Genomic DNA, 19,054 nt, shown 5'->3' with positions numbered 1-19,054 from the left:
ATTTAAGGAAAAATTAGTTTTATGGGTTAGGAACTTCTCATTGGCTTAAGGAAATTCTCCACTGACCATATACCATAAAACAGAAATCTGCAGATTAGCCCACATTCCAGATGGGGCCCATTGCCTACTTTGTGTGTCCCACAAACTAAGGATCTCTCTACATTTTTAAAAGGCTAGAAGAACAAAAAGACAAATTATATGAGCTGACTTAGTGTCCATAAAGTTCTATTGGAAGCCAGCACAGTCCTCTTTGTACGTCATCGGCAGCTGCTCTGCACTGCAGTAGCTGAGTCGAGGAGTTGGAACAGGGTCCAACTCGGCAGTCAAAATACTTAACTTCCAGCCCTTTATAGAAAAAGGCTTCAGACCCCTGCCATAAAGTATATTAAAATCAAGGCCCCTGAGAGGGAGAAATTCAGAGCTGCTTTCTGGTGGGTGATGTCTCTGAGGGTTGCTTGAGGTTAGAAGTGTCTGGAAAGGCTGGCAGCTCTGGGTTTGGCTCTCAGCAGCTCTGTGGTCTTGGGCAAGGCACTTTGCTCTTGGTGTCCCAGCATCGTCTATTCAATGGCAGTCACAGGCACAGATCTGGGAGGGTCCTAAACACCCCCCTAGGTGGCCTGTAGTACCCACTGTGAGGCACCTGGGGGCGTTCACAATTCACTGCTCTGAATTGGGAGGGGAGGTGGGAGCTACAGTTGTCCTTGGGAGATTGCAAGTTTCACCCCCAGAGAGGTGGTTCCAAGTCCCTGGGCTTTTCTGGCTTCCTTTCTGAATCTCCCTCCTCCCGCCACATCCCACTCATCCCACCATTCCTCTCTAGTAAAGCAGATTCTCAGGAGCAGATGAGTGTAATAGTTGGATGAATGCAATATTAGACCTCATACCTCAATCATTTCTAACAATAGGACTTGGAAATAAACTCCATAGCTAAGGTTCTTCAGTGAATCTTGATTTTGATTGTAAAGTAACATGGTCATCCCGCGTACTTTTTATTTGCTGTGTTGAAAGCAGGCCAGCTAAACTTATGGCGGAGTTTTGAGATTCTCAGTTCATCTCTGCTCCATCTCTTCTCCTGCAGCCGTCAGCCTTGGTCAGAGGGCCGCTCCCGGCAGCCAGCGTCGCCCCCAGCCTATCCTTTCCAGCATCTCTGCTCGGGACCTTGCCCGTGGGTGCGAGATATGCTCCTCCACCCTCCTTTGCAGAGTTGTATCCACCTTTGACCTCATCCTTAGAAGACTTCTGTTCTTCTTTAGATTCATTTTCAATAAGTGAATCCAAACGAGGTAAGACTCTAGACTCAATTGTAAACAATCGCAGTTAATTTTCTAAAAATGAAAATTTGTATCTGGCAATTATGTAACTAACGCTAGGCGGCAGGTACCTGGAGTTTTCGCAATAGAGCTAACAATGTGAAGACTGAGCTTTTAGTTTTGTGTTCACCTTGACCCCACAATACTGTTCCGAGAGCCAGGAGCAAAGGCACAAGGGTGGAATGAACGTGGCACAGGTCCTTACCTTGGACCGCTTGTTGAGCTGGGTGCTCCTTGTTCTGGGGTGAAATGACTTAATGTGTTCTTCAGCAAAGGTCTGTCCCATCCTAAAGGGTCTGAAAGACAGGTTGTCTTTTTGAATCCTGAACTGGGAAAACACAAATTTCAGATCTGTGTTTAGAATGGTAGCAGTTAACCCTATTTTTGGCTTCATCTGTTAAGCTCATTAAACTGCCCCTGGCCGGACTCCTGTTTCTGCAGTCCCAGGTTTAATTACTTTGAATAGTAATGTCAAAAATCTTCATATTTTCCTGAGACATTGTTGCATGGCTAAAATGGCAAAACTTTAAATAACTGGATTAAATATTTACAACTGAAAAGATGGAAATAAATGGGAGACAGACAGGCGGAGAGGAAATCGAGTGGTAGGCCAAGAAAAACAGGGTTTGAACCTTAGCATTGGGCTGAGTTGCTGCTTCACTTCTTCAAAGGGGAGGCTCTGTTCCCATTTTGAATAATTTTCTTAGTCTTTTTACAGTCCTTTACAGTCCTACTCAGTAGGCCCTGCCTTAGGTCATTTCTCTAAAAATAACTTTTCATTTTAATCTGTTTGACTAAGGGTTCTTTATGCCCTTGGTTTCTAGAAGCCCTCTTTGAGTGTCAGTGATAAGTAAGAAAGCTCCTAGGAGCTGGGTCGGGAAAAGGAGGTGGGAAGCCATAGCCGTCAGCTGCTGGGCCCTGTGTGTGTGTTACCTGACGAGAGTGAAAAGTTCTGTTGAAGTTTTTTTATTATTTTAGATCTGCCCACCTCAACTTCTAGAGAGGGAACAACGCTTAACAACAGTAATTCTTCCCTTTCACTTGTAAGTGCCACTTCCTCTTTTGTAAATACGTCGCTTAAATTGAAATAGGCCTGTACTTAAGTAACTGAATTATTTGAATGAACATGAAGGTCTCCCTGAAGTTTCGTGTGTGCTGTGGGAAATGGTATGTCAGACTCTTGTAGAGCATCCAGTACTAAATGCTGTGCGTTTAAGACTGGATCTGTCATAGCAAATTAGTCACTGTCGCAGATGCTTAGAGGCGCTAACGCAGCACAAGCAAATCAGGGCATGTCGGATGTTCATCCACAGGCTCAGAACAGTGCGTCTTACTTTAAACAACCTAGGGAGGATCACCAACGGGGGGCCTGGAGACCAAAGAGGAAAATGTAGACTGAGTTGGTCTTTTTAAAGAAGGGCGTGGAGGACGGGGACAGTACCGACCTCACCTTGCCCTTCGGATGACATCAGCCTCTTGTTAGTGGTAGTACAATATATGCTGCTTGTTTGTTTCTGTTTTTTTTTTTTTTTTCTTTCTTTCTTATTTTTCTTGCAGATGAATGGACCAAGTAGTTTATTTGCTTCTGAGAGTTTCCCAGGAATTTCGAGTCAGCCTAGAAATGACTTTGGAAACTTTTTTGGAAGTGCGATCGTGAAACCATCATCGGTGGCTCCAAGGCACCCCCTCGAAGGAACCCACGAACTGAGACAAGCTTGCCAGATCTGTTTTGTCAAATCAGGTCAGGACCAAACAAGTGGGCAGAGCGTGTTCAAGCCAATTCAGACCCTGGAAGTTGTTAAAAACTTGTAATTAGATGTCACCAGAACTGCTGTGGTGGCTGTTCATCACCTGCTTGGAGTTCTTACTAAGGAAGCAGGGGTTATCGATGGGGCATCTGGAGACTAACGGGATGAGTAACTGCTCTGATATTGAGTATTTACCTGATCTTAGAAACTTATTGAAGCTTTTAGGAAATTCCTTATGTTCTAAGCATATGTGTAAGAACCTGATAATTTTCAAATAAAGCAAGAACTAGGAGAAAAAAAAAATCATAAGATCAGTATGTGGCCAGGTATGGTGGTGCACACCTGTAATCCCAGCTGCTCAGGAGGCTGAGGCAGGAGGATTGCAAGTTCAAAGCCAGCCTCAGCAATTTAGTTGAGACCCTGTCTCAAAAACTAGAAAGGACTTCCTCTTGATTTTGTTTCAAATCAAGTGATATAAATAATTCTGGTCTGGACCCAACTTTTACTTTCTTTGTTAGTTGTATTTCCACCCCCTAGTTCTGCAGATTTTAGTTGACTTTATTTGAGATTCTAGAATTGGTCAACAATCTGGACCAAAAATGGTCCTTTATAAAAATAAGCCTTCAAAATTCCTATCCAAATGATTTCCCTGACAATTGAATAAGGGGATGTTTTGGCAGGACTGATGGTAAATAGAACTTGTGTTGCCTGGCAAACAACCAAAAAAAAAAAAAAGTCAAAAATCTTCTTTGGTAGTCTGTTTCTGTTTTGATGAAATTGGGGGATGGTAATGAAAATCACCATATCTGCCCAGGTCTGCTTATAAATTGATTGTAGAAGGAGGTTTTTTTGTTTTTTTTTTTTTTGTTGTTGTTGTTGTTGTTTTTTGATGCATATCAGCAATCTTCTTTTTATCTTTTTCAGGCCCTAAGTTAATGGATTTCACTTACCATGCTAATATAGATCATAAGTGTAAGAAAGATATTTTAATTGGTAGGATAAAGAATGTTGAAGATAAATCATGGAAAAAAATTCGTCCAAGACCAACAAAAACAAATTATGAAGGACCATATTATATATGTAAAGGTATATATTGTAATTGTGTAGCTATATAAGTACTTAAAGTACATTATATAAGTAAAAACTTAGATTTGGTACATCTATTATAAGCATTCTAATATTGACTTTATAAAAATGCTTAGACTTATTAGCAAGATCCTTGCATTGAGATGTTAGTATTTTTTCTGTTATTCTTACTGTTGTTTTTTAAAAATCTTGTGTATATTTTATAGTTGTTTATGGAAACAGGGCTTCAGCCAAGTTTTAAACAGAAAACTCTGAAGCTTGAAGTGTTGTCTACAGAGAATTGGAACACTGGACTAAAGCTTTGAAAATGTCACTGTGTTTGAGATACGTTGGGGAGAAGTTGTTTTTTTCATTTCTGTCCCAACCACTTAGTCTGAATATACTTGGAATGTCCCTAAAATGATTTTTTAACCTCAGATGGAGTACTTGAGAATATTGAGCCATTTTTCCCTTTTGCAATAAAATTCATTTAGGCTTGGAGATTTAATTCCACTCCCAGAGAGTAATAAGTGCATAACTTCTTAAAGCTGTCTATGGAGTATTATAAAATGTCAAATGATGCGCTCAGTGTGATCAGTGCTCATTGGCTGTGAGGAAAGGTCGCATGGCTCAGTGTCTCCTCACGCCTTGTCCTCCAGATGTCGCTGCAGAGGAGGAATGTAGATACTCAGGCCACTGCACCTTCGCTTACTGTCAAGAAGAGATAGACGTCTGGACCCTGGAAAGGAAGGGGGCGTTCAGCCGCGAGGCTTTCTTTGGTGGCAACGGGAAGATCAACCTCACCGTATTCAAACTTCTCCAAGAGCATCTTGGAGAATTTATATTCCTTTGTGAGGTGCTTTTTCCAAGACTTGTATTCTGCTGTATAATTGGTGGTAGCATCGGGGGTGTAGTGCAGTGGTAGGGCTCCTGCCTGGCCCTGGTTCCCTCCCCAGCACCACACATACGCACACATAGGTGATGGTTTCTGATTTGCAGAGAACTCAGCAGATCCTACCATGTGATAAAGCTTTCACTCAGAAAGCAGTAGCTACTGCCAGGCCTGGTGGCACATGCCATAACCCCAGCAGCTCAGGAGGCTGAGGCAGGAGGACTGGAAATTCAAAGCCAGCCTCAGCAACTTAGCAAGGCCCTGAGCAACTCATTGAAACCCTGTCTCTAAATAAAATATAAAAAAGAGCTAAGGATGTGACTCAGTGGTTAAGTGCCCCTGAGTTCAATCCCTGACACCAAAAAGAAAAAAAAAAAAAAAAAAAAAAAAGAGTGGAAGTTACTATTGTATCAGAAAGAATGATAAGAAGACTTCACATTGGCTGTTAATTGACACAGTATGGAATATAAAGGTTTATAAACTAAGGCAACATTCTGGGCACAAGATTCAGTCTGCATTTGTGTGATAAGCCTTTTTCTCTCTGTTCTAGAAATGTTTTGATCATAAACCTAGAATGATAAGTAAAAGAAATAAAGATAATTCTACTGCTTGTTCTCACCCGGTTACGAAGCATGAATTTGAAGACAATAAGTATGTTGGTTGTTTTTAATTTTTGTAGTGAAAAAATAGATCCTTTTCATAGATTCAAATAAACCAAAAGTGGGACTGGGGTTGTAGCCCAGTGGTAGAGCACTTGCCTAGCACATGTGAGGCACTGGGTTCAATTCTCAGCACCACATAAAAAATAAACAAATAAAATAAAGGTATTATGCCCCTTTATAACTGAAAATATTAAAAAAAAAAAAAAGGTGTATGCCCAGCATCCCCACTGCTTCCATCATTCTGTCCTTGTTTTCAAACACGATGACTATTTTAAAATCTTTTAAGCTGGGCATGGTGGTGCATGTCTGTAATCCCAGCAACTGGGGAGGCTGAGGTAAGAGGATCACAAGTTTGAGGCCAGCCTCAGCAATTTAGTGAGACCCTGTCTCAAAATAATAAATATAAAAAGGGCTGGGGATGTGGTTCATTGGTTAAGTGCCCCTGGGTTCAATCCCTGGTACCAAAAAAAAAATGTCTTTAAGTGGATTTGACTGGGAATTAAGTAATGAATTATTAAATTGATTCTTTAATGTATAAAAACATTGAGTCTAGCAGTTCATGACATGGATTTAGGTGTTTTTTGGTTTAAAATAAAATTATCCCCCCATTAATCCAACAATTGCATGTGCTGATTTAATATTTCTCATAAAGGTTTAGAATGTTCTCAGTCTAGAAATGGATAGTGTGTGTGTACACATTTTTAAAAAACTATGACAGAACAATATCAAAATGTTCCCGTTTCCTCTTAGGTGCCTCGTCCACATTTTGCGAGAGACAACAGTAAAATACTCCAAAATACGTTCTTTCCATAGTCAGTGTCTGCTTGATTTGTGTCGACACGAGGTTCGCTACGGCTGTTCAAGGGAAGACGAATGCTTTTATGCCCACAGTCTTGTGGAGTTGAAAGTCTGGATCATGCAGAATGAGACAGGTGGGTCTGCATGCCTGAGAACTGTCTCCCGGAGCAGAGGGTGATGGGACAGGGACAGTAGTGTGGAGGCCCGCCTCCTCCACCCCTGTGGGCGCTCTGTTGGACTGTGGGGTCGCTTCTGGTCTTCTGGTCTTCTGCCTGTTTTGGGTGTGGCCTCCTGTCATTAGCTGCTGATACAAGTCTATCCATGTTGCCTGGATTTGGGGGGAGGATCCCTGAGGAAGCACTGACTGAGAGCTGTGTTTATAAATTGCATTTTGAGACAGAGTCATGTGGTACTCATTCTTCCTGGTGACAGACCAGGCTGTCTGAGGGCAGTGGTGGGTTGACAGTTCTCCAGGTCTGACTCTGACTAGACTGAATTTAAGGAGACTCCTACCTTTCCCAGGTATTTCCCATGATACCATTGCTCAGGAGTCTAAACGCTATTGGCGACATTTGGAAGCAAACGTACCTGGAGCTCAGGTATGTCCTCTGATATCCTCCATGTTTTTTCTAGAGGTGTTGGTTTCCTTCTGGAATTGCCTAGAGGATGTTGCTTGGTGGAGGAGGCGGTTTACATGTACTATCCAGTTATTTTTTTGTTCATTTGCCTGAGTAATTCTTTTGAAAAGCAATTTGTATTTTAGTTGGTTATGAAACAAATTTTACCTGCCCATAGTATCATAATGTCCACCCACAGCATAGGATACTGTTTTTCTTATTTAGCTTATTTGATGAAACAGTGGGGGTCTTGGGCTTAGGGGATTCTTGGACTGAGGGAGGTAGTTTTATTGTAGTCGTGCATCCCACCTGGCATAACTTGTTAGTCCACTGTCTCCCCCCCAAAAAAAAGAAAACAATTCCAGGCTTCAGAATGGGAGAAGAATTGGAGATTTTAATTGTCAGACCGTATTGATAACAGTCAAGACACCAAGCCAGACCCCCTCCTTCCCAAACATTGTATACTATTATGAAAAAGATGTATGGTGCTTTAGTATTTTATTCTCAGAAAACTAATGTTCTCTTATAAATGATCTCTTTGTTTAAGGTACTTGGCAATCAGATAATGCCTGGATCTCTTAATATGAGTATAAAATTTGTGTGTGCTCAATGTCTGAGAAATGGTCAAGTCATTGAACCAGACAAAAACAGAAAATATTGTAGTGCAAAAGCCAGGCACTCGTAAGTATCCTGTGGCAGCGTGGAGGTATACCTTTGTGATCACTGTTTCATGGGTATGAAATCTTTCACCTCAGAAGAAAGATCGAAAGAAAAAAAGATGACCACTTTGAAGAGAGGAGTGTATGATTTATGTGTACTTATAAAACAAGAGGGAAGAGATTTTGAAGACCGAGTAGCTAAGAATCCAAAAGTAGTGCTTTTTCTATACTTATCAATTATTTGTTGAGGATTCCTAGGGAAGGTTGGTAAATGTCCTCAGGAAGTGAAAGTGTAGCATCAGAAGCCATTTCTTTTAGAAGTGTTGAGGGGGAAAGAGGATCTCTGGTCTTCAGGTGCCGACTTCGTACCTCTCCCCTTACATGATGCCTTTTCCCGGTCTGTCTGCTTTTTCTGAACTCCATTTTCCTTAGGTGGACCAAAGAGCGCCGAGCCATGAGAGTGATGTCTTTTGAACGTAAGAAGTGGATGAACATCCGTCCTCTCCCCACAAAGAAACAAATGCCTTTACAGTTTGATGTACATACGTAATTTTTAAGCCACTTTTTTAAAATTAGGCATTTCAAATCATTAGAAAGTAGTAAATCAGTTAAAACTCGAGCCCTTTAAACAATGCTCATCAGTAATAATGAAATTTAAATGGGTCCTCTCTTGTTTTCCTTCCCCTGTAGTATGTGTGTGACTCTTTAACAATTTGCATATTGACTGGAATTTTAGATACTGGAATTGAGAAAGAAGTTATGGGCATAACTATGCTTTTGGGATGGAAGGAAAGATTTCCATTTAATTTTGATTCCTCAGGTTTGACATCAAACCCAGGGCCTTCTGTGTTATTGTGAATGATATTGATGGGTTTGTTTTTATCCTACTTTGTCTGTTTCACTGAATCCAGCGATATGAGCTTAAAAAATACTCAGCGTTGTAGGCCCTTCTGAAGGTAGCCCAGAGGAAGGCGTTCAGGGCCAGAGAAGTACGTTCCCCAGCACCCCGCAGGGTGGAAACAGCAGGCCACCTCCAGTTAGGGCAGAGCTTCCCTGGCGCAGAGGCATGTTGTATCGCAGCACACCATAGCGGTCACGTGGCCTTGGTCATGACTGTCCACGCAGACCACTTGAGTTGTCTCTGGACTGTCCTCTTTACAAGAGAGGGGCTCTGGAGAGTCCTGAGGTATTTCATTGTGTGACCTAAGGGACAGGGACAGGGGGGCATCACAGGCGGTCAAGTGTCTACCCCCATGGAGAAAATATGGGGAGAACCTTCTGCCTAGGGAAGTGGGGCATTTGAATGTCAATAAGCCATCTTCTCCAAATTGCCAAAAAGAGTTGAGGAAGAAGCCAATGAATTTTTCATCACCTGCAGTATCTTGCAGTTTTACATCAGTAACGTGGTCAGTCCTTGCAAGGAAGCAGTGTGTGTGTGTTTTATCCAGAATAGGTCGAGGCTCTGGTTTAATCATGGGGTTTCATGGGGGGGGCCCAGGGTTTATTGGAGCCATATCTTGGGCTTTAAAAGCTAATGTATCAAGGACATGGTTAAGATGAGGGCATCTGAGAACCATTCTAGTTCATGGTTATTCTTCTCTTGCCTGCGTTCTGCTACTGTGCTATCTGACAGGGGCTTATTTCCTTTACTTTTCTCTACCATACTAGGTATTGCTAAGGGTCCTTTTTCTAAAAGAAAAAATAATACTCTGGGCATGTCCGTGTGTAGAGAGTGTGGTGAGGTGGAAAGAAGGTAGGCTCAGAGTCTGCCAGAAGGGCATGTGGCAGTTGCTCGGCCTCCGTTGGGCCATCTGTCAGTGGGAACACTTGGGTCACAGGAAAACTTCAGTGCAGTGCTATTCTGTAAAAATCCAGAACAGTGCCCGTCTTTCTCCTTAAGGCTTCTCCTCTCCTTGCTCCTCCTCCTGGGCTTTGAAAGACAGTGGCAAAGTTCTCTCATTGCACACCCTGAGCACCCCAATAGGGATCTAACTGGGACAAGAACGTGGCGAACGAAGTCGGAGCTGCTGGCTTCACGCAGGTTTCAGGGTGGTGTTGCTGACGCTGGTCCAGGGGAGCAGATGTGCCATGTACTTTCGAGTGTTGCAAAAGCAGATGCTGAGCATTCGCTGCCACGTGAGCTGAGCACATGGGCAGCTTCTGTCAAAACCTTGACCCGCTAATCATTCGTTCTACTAGGGTTTAGCCTGTAAAGACAGGTTGGCTGCAGATACTTGAGAGAGAGCTCTCTTGGCAACCGAGGTTTGCTTGGCTCTGGAAGGTTGATTCTTGGGAAAGTCCACATTCTGCTGATCACTATAACTTTATTTTCCTACCAGTGTTACCGTATTTCCTTTGTTAAATAAAAATGTACATGGCCAGAGAGGTATTATTTGGAAGCCCTGTAACTCCATGTGTGGTGCAATGATTGCCTTCAGATAATGCGTATCTAGCAAATCGTGGCCAAGGTTAGCTACCAGCATTGACTATCAGTAAGTTAAGCTTCCGAAGGGTCCCTGGCCCTAGTTAGGGGGAGCAGGCCGCAGTTCCTTTAGTGCTCTCCAGGGCTGACCCGGAGGTGGCATGATGTAACACGGGAAAGGAGAAGCCATCAGAGGGCCCGAGGTTTCATGGCAGAGTTTCAGTGTTCTGAGTGAATGAGTTTGTTGACATTTTCTGGTAAGAAAATGTTCTGTACTATAATTCCATACTTTACTTCCTTCTGGGGATTTCATTTTGGAAAATTTTGACATAGAAATATTTACCATCAATGTCATCTCAAGTATTTTGGGCTTAAAATCAATTTGAATAGAACCAAATTAATTCTTAAAATTGTATTGCTAAGTATTAGCACCAGTAATAAGACTTACTTTGCTTAAATTAAAAATTAGTTTTACTAAGTATGCTCTGACTTAAAACCTGTTTGTGTATCTATTTTTCATACAGCTGTGCAACCATATTGCTTCTGGAAAAAAGTGTCAATATGTTGGGAACTGTTCCTTTGCTCATAGTCCTGAGGAGCGAGAAGTGTGGACTTACATGAAGGAGAATGGAAGTAAGCGGATGTCCTCACTGTGTCCTTGAGCTCTGAAGTCTAGCTTGCGTGCAAATGCTTTTTCTCTATAAAAACGCCAGCTTCGCTTGCACAGAAAGCAGTTTGCATTCTAGACAGTTTTGCTGTGGTGGTGACAGTGGCCAGAAAATGAGACCTCAGCCCCAGGGAGCAGAGTGAGTCCCAGCGTGCTTGATTAGGCCAGCTTTGGTCTGGCTGTGGGTCTGCCGTCATGTGATCTAGCAAACGTGGTCCCCAAAAATGGTCTAGAGAAGCTCAGTCCTTGTGTGACTTTTTAAACCAGATGGTCTACTCTTGTGGCAAACAGTTGCGCTCTGAAGCAATGGGGCAGATGGGAGGTCTCCACAGGGAGTCTTCACTGGTAGAGCAAGGCCAGGTTCAGAGGCCCAAAGAGAAAGCTTTTATCTTGGTTTTACCTTGGTCGAGTTTCAAGTTCATTTTGGAGCCTTTGAGAGGAGCCACAGACCACTTCTGTGCTTTTTTGTTTGTTTGTTTGTACCAGGGATTGAACTTGGGGGCACTCGGCCACTGAGTCACATCCCCAACCCTATTTTGCATTTTATTTAGAGACAGGGTCTCACTGAGTTGCTTAGTGCCTCATTTTTGCTGACGATGGCTTTGAACTGCCAATCCTCCTGTCTCGGCCTCCAAGCCGCTGGGATTACAGGCGTGGTCCACTGCCTTTGACCATAAAATGTTTTACTGCAAGGAACATTGCTGTTTAATCTCGAATAAACAAGTAGAAATACACTGACCACAATCTCTGGATGGCGAGAATTATTGGATTCAAGGCTGCCAGCTGCTGTGACTTGTGTGGCAGTCCCGCTGCTGTCTTGCTTACTCTGAGTAAGGACGTACAGTCAGCCTTGCTGAGACCTTGCCGTCACTCCCACTGCTGCTTCTGAGAAGATTCTCTAACTTCTCCCACTTTCTCCTGATGACCCAATGTTAGAAACCCTCAAGCAGACATAGTGGCTATCTAGGGGACAGATTTTGCCCCTCAGCTTCCCTCCTTCTGGGGACAGTTGGCAGTGTCTGGAAATGCTTTCATGGTGATAACGTAGGGGAATGTGCTGCTGGCTTCTAGTGATTGGGCAGAGTCTGGGGATGTTGCTAAGCATCCCATAATGCACAGGGTAGCTGCCAGCAGGAGAGAATTCTCCAGCCAGCGTGTCAGTGGTGCTGAGGCTGAGAAAGCCTGGTTTTAGCACTTGGTGGCAAAGTGGCCTACTACCTGTTCTTGCCACAAGGTGCAGCTGTCAGCCACCGCCAGGACCTGAGCACAGTGGTGGTGCTGCAGCCTGCACTCCAGCACGTGGGTGCTCTGACCTGTCCTGATGGATGGGCTCCCATCAGGGCTGGAATCCTGATGGGTGAGAGGCCGGGAGTGTGTTGGCTCCGAGCCCCCCATGATTCACAGGTCGGCGGCCTCGCGTGGTTGTGGCACCGACAGTGAGTGTGTAATGTAGGGTGGCAGGAAGCCGTGTGGAGGTTTTTTTGACAACACCTTTATGATGGTTTGAGTTTTTTAAACACTCCCAGAGTGTCTTGCAAATTCAAGGAGCGGTGAATTAATATTGAAAACTAACGTTTGTGGTTTAATGGTCCTGAAATTGGTTCTTACCCATGAGAATTTATCTGCAGCTCAGGCAGGACCACCACCCTGGGCCCCTCTCGCCTTTGTTTTGAAAACATGCTGACTGATAGAAAAAGTGTGCCTTTCCTTGTTGCCGCTGAAATGATTCATTTTTCTTTAGTACAAGATATGGAGCAATTTTATGAACTCTGGCTGAAGAGTCAAAAAAATGAAAAAAGCGATGATGTAGCCAGTCAGTCAAACAAGGAAAATGGAAAACAGATTCACATGCCGACAGATTACGCTGAAGTTACCGTAAGTACCCGGGTCGTCTGAGCCCACCTCTGCCTGACAGCGGTTGATAGGAGCTTTGTTCTTCCCCACCTTTTTGAAAATGGGACTCCATTTCCCACTGCCCGCTCTGCTCTGGGGCCGTCTTCTCCCCTCAGGGGTTTCCTGCTGTTAGCTTAGGTCTTAGGGATAGGACTGCCTTGCCTCAGTCCTTTTTCTGAATCGTGTCCAAGGCCTGTTCCTCTCCTCACCAGCCTGGGACCCTGAACAGATTAACCTCCCTCTAGGGGGCTCATGATGACTGTGACTGAAGTGTGGGGAACGCAGGACCCAACCTCAGTGGCGGGCCACAGGAGGTGCTCGGGATGTGCCCTGCTGTCCCTCAGGCCCTGCTCCCTGCTGACCTCCCGTGGTCTGGCCTCTCTGCATTGTGTGGAGACACCTCGGTTGCTGATGGGCTGTTTCCACTTTGGTCTTCTTTTATTTTATTTGTTCTTTTTAGTTATACATGACGGAGCGTATTTTGACACGTCATACATACATGGAGTGTAACTTCCCATTTTGTAGTTGAACATGGCGTGCAGTTTGCTGGTCGTGTATTCACGTATGAACATAGGAAAATTCCGTGCGGTTCATTCCACTGTCTTTCCCATTCCCGTCCCCGCTCCTTCCCCCCACTCTCCCTGTCCTCTGTTTTGGTTTTCTTTTAAAATTTTCAAAAAGGTAAAGTAGCTACTATAATGGATGGCTTGAGCCCGCCATGCCAGGTCACCAAGGTCAACGCTTGTCTTTGCTTTTGTAAAATAAATAATGTTGCAGATAAAGTTGGAAGTCCATGTGTTCCCCTTCCCAGAGGAACCAGATCCAGTGTGTTTGCAGGCCGTATTCACATATCATTGATACATTTATTCTTAAACAATCTGCAGTTCTACCCGATGTGTTTTTAAACTCTATACAAGTGCACGTGTTGTCCTGCTTGCTCCTCGTTGGGTTTTGGGCACCTCCCCATGCTGGCCAGGCCCATGAGCACAGCCCACCGCAGGCCTCCTGCGTGGCCTTGTCTGGCATGTGTCTGCACAGGGCACTTGGGAAATGACTACCCCAAAGCCTAGCGTTCGCACCTGTCATAGCACTTAAATCCTAGTGTGACAGTTCTTCCTGGGGAGGCCTGTCCCTACAGGGCCAGCATCTGTACTTTTTCTGGTTCCTCCTGGCAGAAACCTGACCCATTGTCATGGCTTGGTTCAGGGGCGTGGGGTGGAGCTGCTGCCAGTCCTTCTGGAGTGGGTCTGTGCTGGTCTCTCATCCTCCTGTCTTCCTTCATGGTGCCGATTCTTCATAGAATCCTTACCTAGCCTGCCTCTTGTCCTCTCGACAAACATCCTTGTTTGGTCAGTGTCTTGCTGGCGGCTTCCTGGGTGCCTCCAGGAGTTGACGCCTCCTCTGCTGTCTGTGTGCTGGCTTCCATCCCCACACTGTGGTCTCTTCCTTGTTCCTGCTTCCGGCTTTGAGTTTTATGTTCTTGCCTTGCTTCCCAAGAATAGAGCTGGGCCTTAGATCAGGTGGCATCCAGACCTCCTGGTTTCCCTGAGCAGTGACAGAACACACAGACAACATCACTGATGGCCACGTGTCTCTGCCACTCACCAGGTGGACTTTCACTGTTGGATGTGCAGGAAGAACTGTAACAGTGAGAAGCAGTGGCAGGGCCACATCTCTTCAGAGAAGCACAAAGAGAAGTTTTTCCACACGGAAGATGACCAGTACTGCTGGCAGCACCGCTTCCCGACAGGGTATTTTAGTATTTGTGAGAGGTACGTAGGTTTGCACAGTGTCCCTGTGGAAGTTGCTGATCTCATACGCCTTCATGGATGTTACCAGTGGACAGTATCTGGTGGCATGGCGGATACTCTCACACCTGCTAAGCACGTGTGCTACCATCGAGCTACTTCTCAGACCCGGTTAGGAATCTTAAGCCTAGGAAAATGAATATTTTGTGGGCATGACATCTATAGAGAAATTAGTACTTTAAGTATTTAAATGTATTCAAGAAAAGTACTGATTGGGGCTGGGAGTGTCCTTCAGTGGCCAAACACTTGCCTAGCATGCATGAGGCCCTGGCTTCCTCCCAGTGGTAAAGTGCATACTTAGCAGGCCTGAGACCTTGGGTTCAATACCCGGCACCAAAAATAAGTAAATAAAAGATCCCTGAGATTTACATGCAAACCATAATGCTAGTGAAATATGTATTTTCAAGAATTGGGACTGGGGCTGGGGCTCAGTGGTAGAGCGCTTGCCTGGCATGTGTGAGGCCGTGGGTTTGATTCTCAGCACTGCATACAAATAAATATATAAATAAAAATAAAGGCTCATCGACAACTAAAATAAAAGAATCATGGCCCAGAGTTTGTAGATGCCTTGTGATCCTTACCAAGCTGCCTCATCCCAACAGGTATATGAATGGTACCTGCACAGAAGGAAGCAGCTGTAAATTTGCTCATGGAAACGCTGAGCTTCATGAATGGGAAGAAAGAAGAAATGCCCTAAAGAGGAAGCTCAACAAAGCAAGAAAAGACCACTTAATTGCCCCAAATGATAATGACTTTGGAAAATATAGTTTTTTGTTTAAAGATTTAAACTAATATGCTGGCTTTTATGTAACCTAATCAGAGCATTGACCAGAAAGATTGAAAGTGTTCTGAGGCACGTAGCAGAGGAGCTGCAGATTTTCTGCTTGTATTGGCGTGTATCGTTCCTCCTGAGCAGCAACCCACAGTAGGTAGGAAAACGGGCTGTTGAACAGGTCCGGCCAGGCTCTCACCCCCCATTGGCATCAAATGGTGAAGTGACTGCCCCCAGGTGCCCTCTGTTGAACAGACTTTTTGATGGAGTGTGTTGGGAGAGGATAAGGTTATGTCTAGGACGATTCTTTGAGTTGGTCCTGCAGATAAGCACCATGATGGAAAGAGAATCAACACTGGTACTGGGATCAGGATACATGACGGATGAAGTCCTTACGTGTTTTAGCGGAACGAATTTGTTTAATATAATAAAGTTTGCTACTTATCTGTATGTAGGTTGCTAAAAAGGATTTTCTTAACTCAGATTTTAAGCCAAATAACCATTTAACACTAGTATATGTTAAATGGGGTATTTTTCTGTATTTGTATGTTTCACTATAATAAGGGAACTGAGGATAATGTGCATTGAGAATATTTTGAAAAATAATCAATTGACTCAAATTTTATTTCTTGGTCTTTTGCTGTTTAAATGATGATTTTGAAAGATTAAACTTGTACTGTTGGTATCGTGTAGTGTATGGACCAATATTGCCTGTAATAAAAAATTTTATATATAGATGACTTTGAGTTTTTTGGTGTGGTTTTCTTCGCCACAAAGAATTGCTGAAACTGGGTATTAAAACCTCAAGTTGGCTTTTTAAAAAATTCAGATTTAAGCAGTAAATGACAGAATGCCACTTGGAAGGATACGAAGGCAGCTTTTCACACATCCACTCCTCTCCTCTGGATTTGGGCTGAGACCTCCTGTGTGGAATGATGCAGTGACCCTGAGGGACTCTGCTGTTTTCTTCAGAGGAGTTACTTAACAGGAGGAGTGACCAGCTGGTCGAAGTCCACCGAGCACCCTCAACTGGCTCTGGGATTGCTAAAAGGGACCATGGAAGCCTCAGGCACCGTGGGCTGCCAGAGACACAGAAATGACTACACTGGCCTAAAGGGGACCAGGACCAGTGGGCCAGGGAGAAAGGCAGTGGTGGGTTTGGGCAGCACACTGCCATGGGGAGGGACCGGCTGGAGGACTCGAAGGGCAGGGTCTGTGGTGCACCAACCCTTCAATCCCTCAGGCAGAATTACTTCCTCATGACGGGGTGGGGTGCTGAGAAACAGAAGCGCGTCTGGGGCGAGCTTCCGGTAGTGAGACTGGACGGAAGTGGGACACTTAGCAGAACCAGCAGTTCAGAGTGGGAGGAGTCCCCTGAGACTCCTGGAAGGTGTTGGGAGAGCCTCTGGTTTCCCTCCGTGTGGGAAGGCCCTGGAAACCAGTTCTGGATTGATTCATTAGTTGTAGATGGACACAATGCCTTTATTCGATTTTTCAGTGGTGCCGAGGAGCGAACCCCATGCCTCACCTGCGCTAGGCAAGTGCTCTACCACTGACTACAACCCAGCCCCCAGTCCTGTTCTTTTAAGAGAGGGTCTCACTAGGTTGCCCAGGCTGGCCTCAAACTCCCAGGCTCAAGCAACCCACAGGTATCACTGTTAGTTCACAGATGCTTTAGAAGCAAATCTTACTTAGCAAATCCATGATCTGTTAGGGATGGTATTTCCTGCAGAACAGAATGCTAATCATTATTCTGCTGTTTCCCTAGTCTGATGGTCTTCAATACATTTACTTTTTTTTTTTCTATAACTTTTTCTTAAACTCCTTTTGGCCTTTTTTTTTTTTTAATAGAAAATAGGAGATCCTAAAAGTTTTCCTTGGTGCTCTGTTTCAGTTGAAAGATGAAAATGTTGGTTGCTTTACACTTTGGAATCTAGAAAACTTATTTTGAGATCTTATGAGTAGTCAAGATCCACCCCCACCCCTCAGGCTCCTCTCCTCTGTCTGTGCTCAGCTCTCCACCTTCTTGGCAATTCTCTGTGCTCGGAACGGTCCTTTCATAAATTCCACTTCTGCCTGAATCAGCCAGTTTCATGCTCTGGTTTGCAGCTAGGAACACCACTTGCCACAGCCTTGGTCACAGTATCAGGAAGTCAAGGTTAATTATTCTGTGGTGAGATCGCACCACCATCCTGCAAATGAATGGCTCATTGGGCACAGAAAGTGGCGTGAGGGGAACAAAGGAAAGGGGGGAGAAGGCGTGAGCGACAAACTTCCAATTCCGTGATAGAGGAATAGTAATAATCAGTGTGTCTACTTGGACACCTTATCTCCATGGTGTGTGTCGGTTTTGTAATAGCAAAGTATTCTTAAGATAAAACAAATGTCACCATTTTCAAGAATACAATTTAGAGATTTCAAAGTATATTCATGGGCAGGGGTTGTGGCTCAGTGGAAGGCATTTGCCTAGCATATGTGAGGTGCTGGGTTTGATCCTTAGCACTATAAAAAAAAAGTTAAAGTATATTCATAATGTTGTGCTAAAATCACCATGATCCACTTTACAATATTTTTGTTGCTTTTTACCCTCATTTCCTGAATCTCCCCACCCCCCTGCCTCTCAAACTGGCAGCTACTAACCTGCTTTCTGTCTCCAAATTCTCCTGTCCTGCCTATTTCACATCAATGGAATCATACAATATGTCCTTTCACGACTGGCTTCTGCCATTGAGCATTTTTTCAAGGTTCACCTGTTTCTTAGTATGTATAAGTATGTCATTTTATGGTTATAAAAGCACTTCATTGTATGGCCACATTTTGTTTATCCATTCATCAGCTGGATGTGTGAATTGTTTCCACTTTTTGGATATTATGAATATCCACATTGTTGTGCAAGTTCTTGTGTCCATATAGAGTTTTGTAGACTGAGCTGGGCATGGTGGCAGATGCCTGTAATTCCAGGTAGTTGAGAGGCTGAGGCACAAGGACTGCAAGTTCAATGCCAGCCTGGACAACTTGGTGAGACCCTGAAGGGATAGAAATGTAGCTTAGTTGTACAGCACTTGCCCAGCATGCATGAGGCCCTGGATTCAATGTTCAGTACAGCAAAAAAGAAAAGGAAAAAAAAAATTCTGTTGTCTATAGTGAGTCATCCTGTCTGACTCAAAGAGGGAGGTGGAGGCTGCAGGGGAATCCTCCCTGTTCTCACAGACTCCTCCCTCTGCCTAGTACTCCCTCTCCACCCCAACTGAGGTGTCCTGGGTAAGCAGGCTGCACTCCATCACCTTTACCTTTCCTGGGGCCACCTACCCTATCAGGGCTCTTCGAATAGTCTTTGATGTTCTGACTAAGTTTCAGGGAGCTGCCTCAATGAGAAACTGCACTGCCTGGGCAGTTAGTGCACATCGCAAACTTCAGCAGGGGAGGTTAGAATACGGGCCTTTTAGGAGTATTTGTTGCAAGGAATGAATGCCAACCTGTAGAAAGCCCATTCTGGGATCGTGATACAAAGTCTCCGAGAAACAATTACCCAGGTCCAGAGTTGGGCTTCTCTTCTACATTACTGCTGTCCTGGACCTGTTTTGTAAGTAAATGCTTGGAAGCTTTAAAAATTAATGATCATTATTTCTCTCTAGTTTCAAGAAAGAATTAGTACCTAGGGAAATAAGTACATTGTGTGTGTGTGTGTGTGTGTGTTTCTTCCCCCATCTCTTCCCAAACCCCTCCAACTTGATCATGGTG

The 19,054-nt window shown here is 44.2% G+C and overlaps 1 protein-coding gene across 2 annotated transcripts in view; it reads left to right on the top strand.

Moving 5' to 3' along the window:
* The window catches only part of ZC3H7A (zinc finger CCCH-type containing 7A), a 32,993-nt gene extending 16,940 nt beyond the window's left edge, over window positions 1-16,053 (top strand). For both annotated transcript variants that reach the window (XM_079121399.1, XM_079121400.1), the window contains exons 10-23: window positions 1,079-1,283; window positions 2,289-2,353; window positions 2,868-3,051; window positions 3,983-4,144; window positions 4,783-4,979; window positions 5,566-5,666; window positions 6,428-6,609; window positions 6,998-7,074; window positions 7,640-7,773; window positions 8,184-8,289; window positions 10,698-10,806; window positions 12,582-12,715; window positions 14,342-14,505; window positions 15,144-16,053. In XM_079121399.1, the coding sequence (XP_078977525.1) occupies window positions 1,079-1,283; window positions 2,289-2,353; window positions 2,868-3,051; window positions 3,983-4,144; window positions 4,783-4,979; window positions 5,566-5,666; window positions 6,428-6,609; window positions 6,998-7,074; window positions 7,640-7,773; window positions 8,184-8,289; window positions 10,698-10,806; window positions 12,582-12,715; window positions 14,342-14,505; window positions 15,144-15,333 (2,010 nt within the window). In that variant the 3' untranslated portion in view covers window positions 15,334-16,053. The remainder of the gene's footprint in view (window positions 1-1,078; window positions 1,284-2,288; window positions 2,354-2,867; window positions 3,052-3,982; window positions 4,145-4,782; window positions 4,980-5,565; window positions 5,667-6,427; window positions 6,610-6,997; window positions 7,075-7,639; window positions 7,774-8,183; window positions 8,290-10,697; window positions 10,807-12,581; window positions 12,716-14,341; window positions 14,506-15,143) is intronic.
* Window positions 16,054-19,054: the final 3,001 nt, after the last annotated feature.

The sequence above is a fragment of the Sciurus vulgaris genome (assembly GCF_902686455.1).
Source record: "Sciurus vulgaris genome assembly, chromosome: 18".
In the NCBI taxonomy this organism is placed as follows: domain Eukaryota; kingdom Metazoa; phylum Chordata; class Mammalia; order Rodentia; family Sciuridae; genus Sciurus; species Sciurus vulgaris.
Note: the sequence above shows the minus strand (reverse complement) of the source record. Positions and strands in the feature narration are given on the sequence as shown.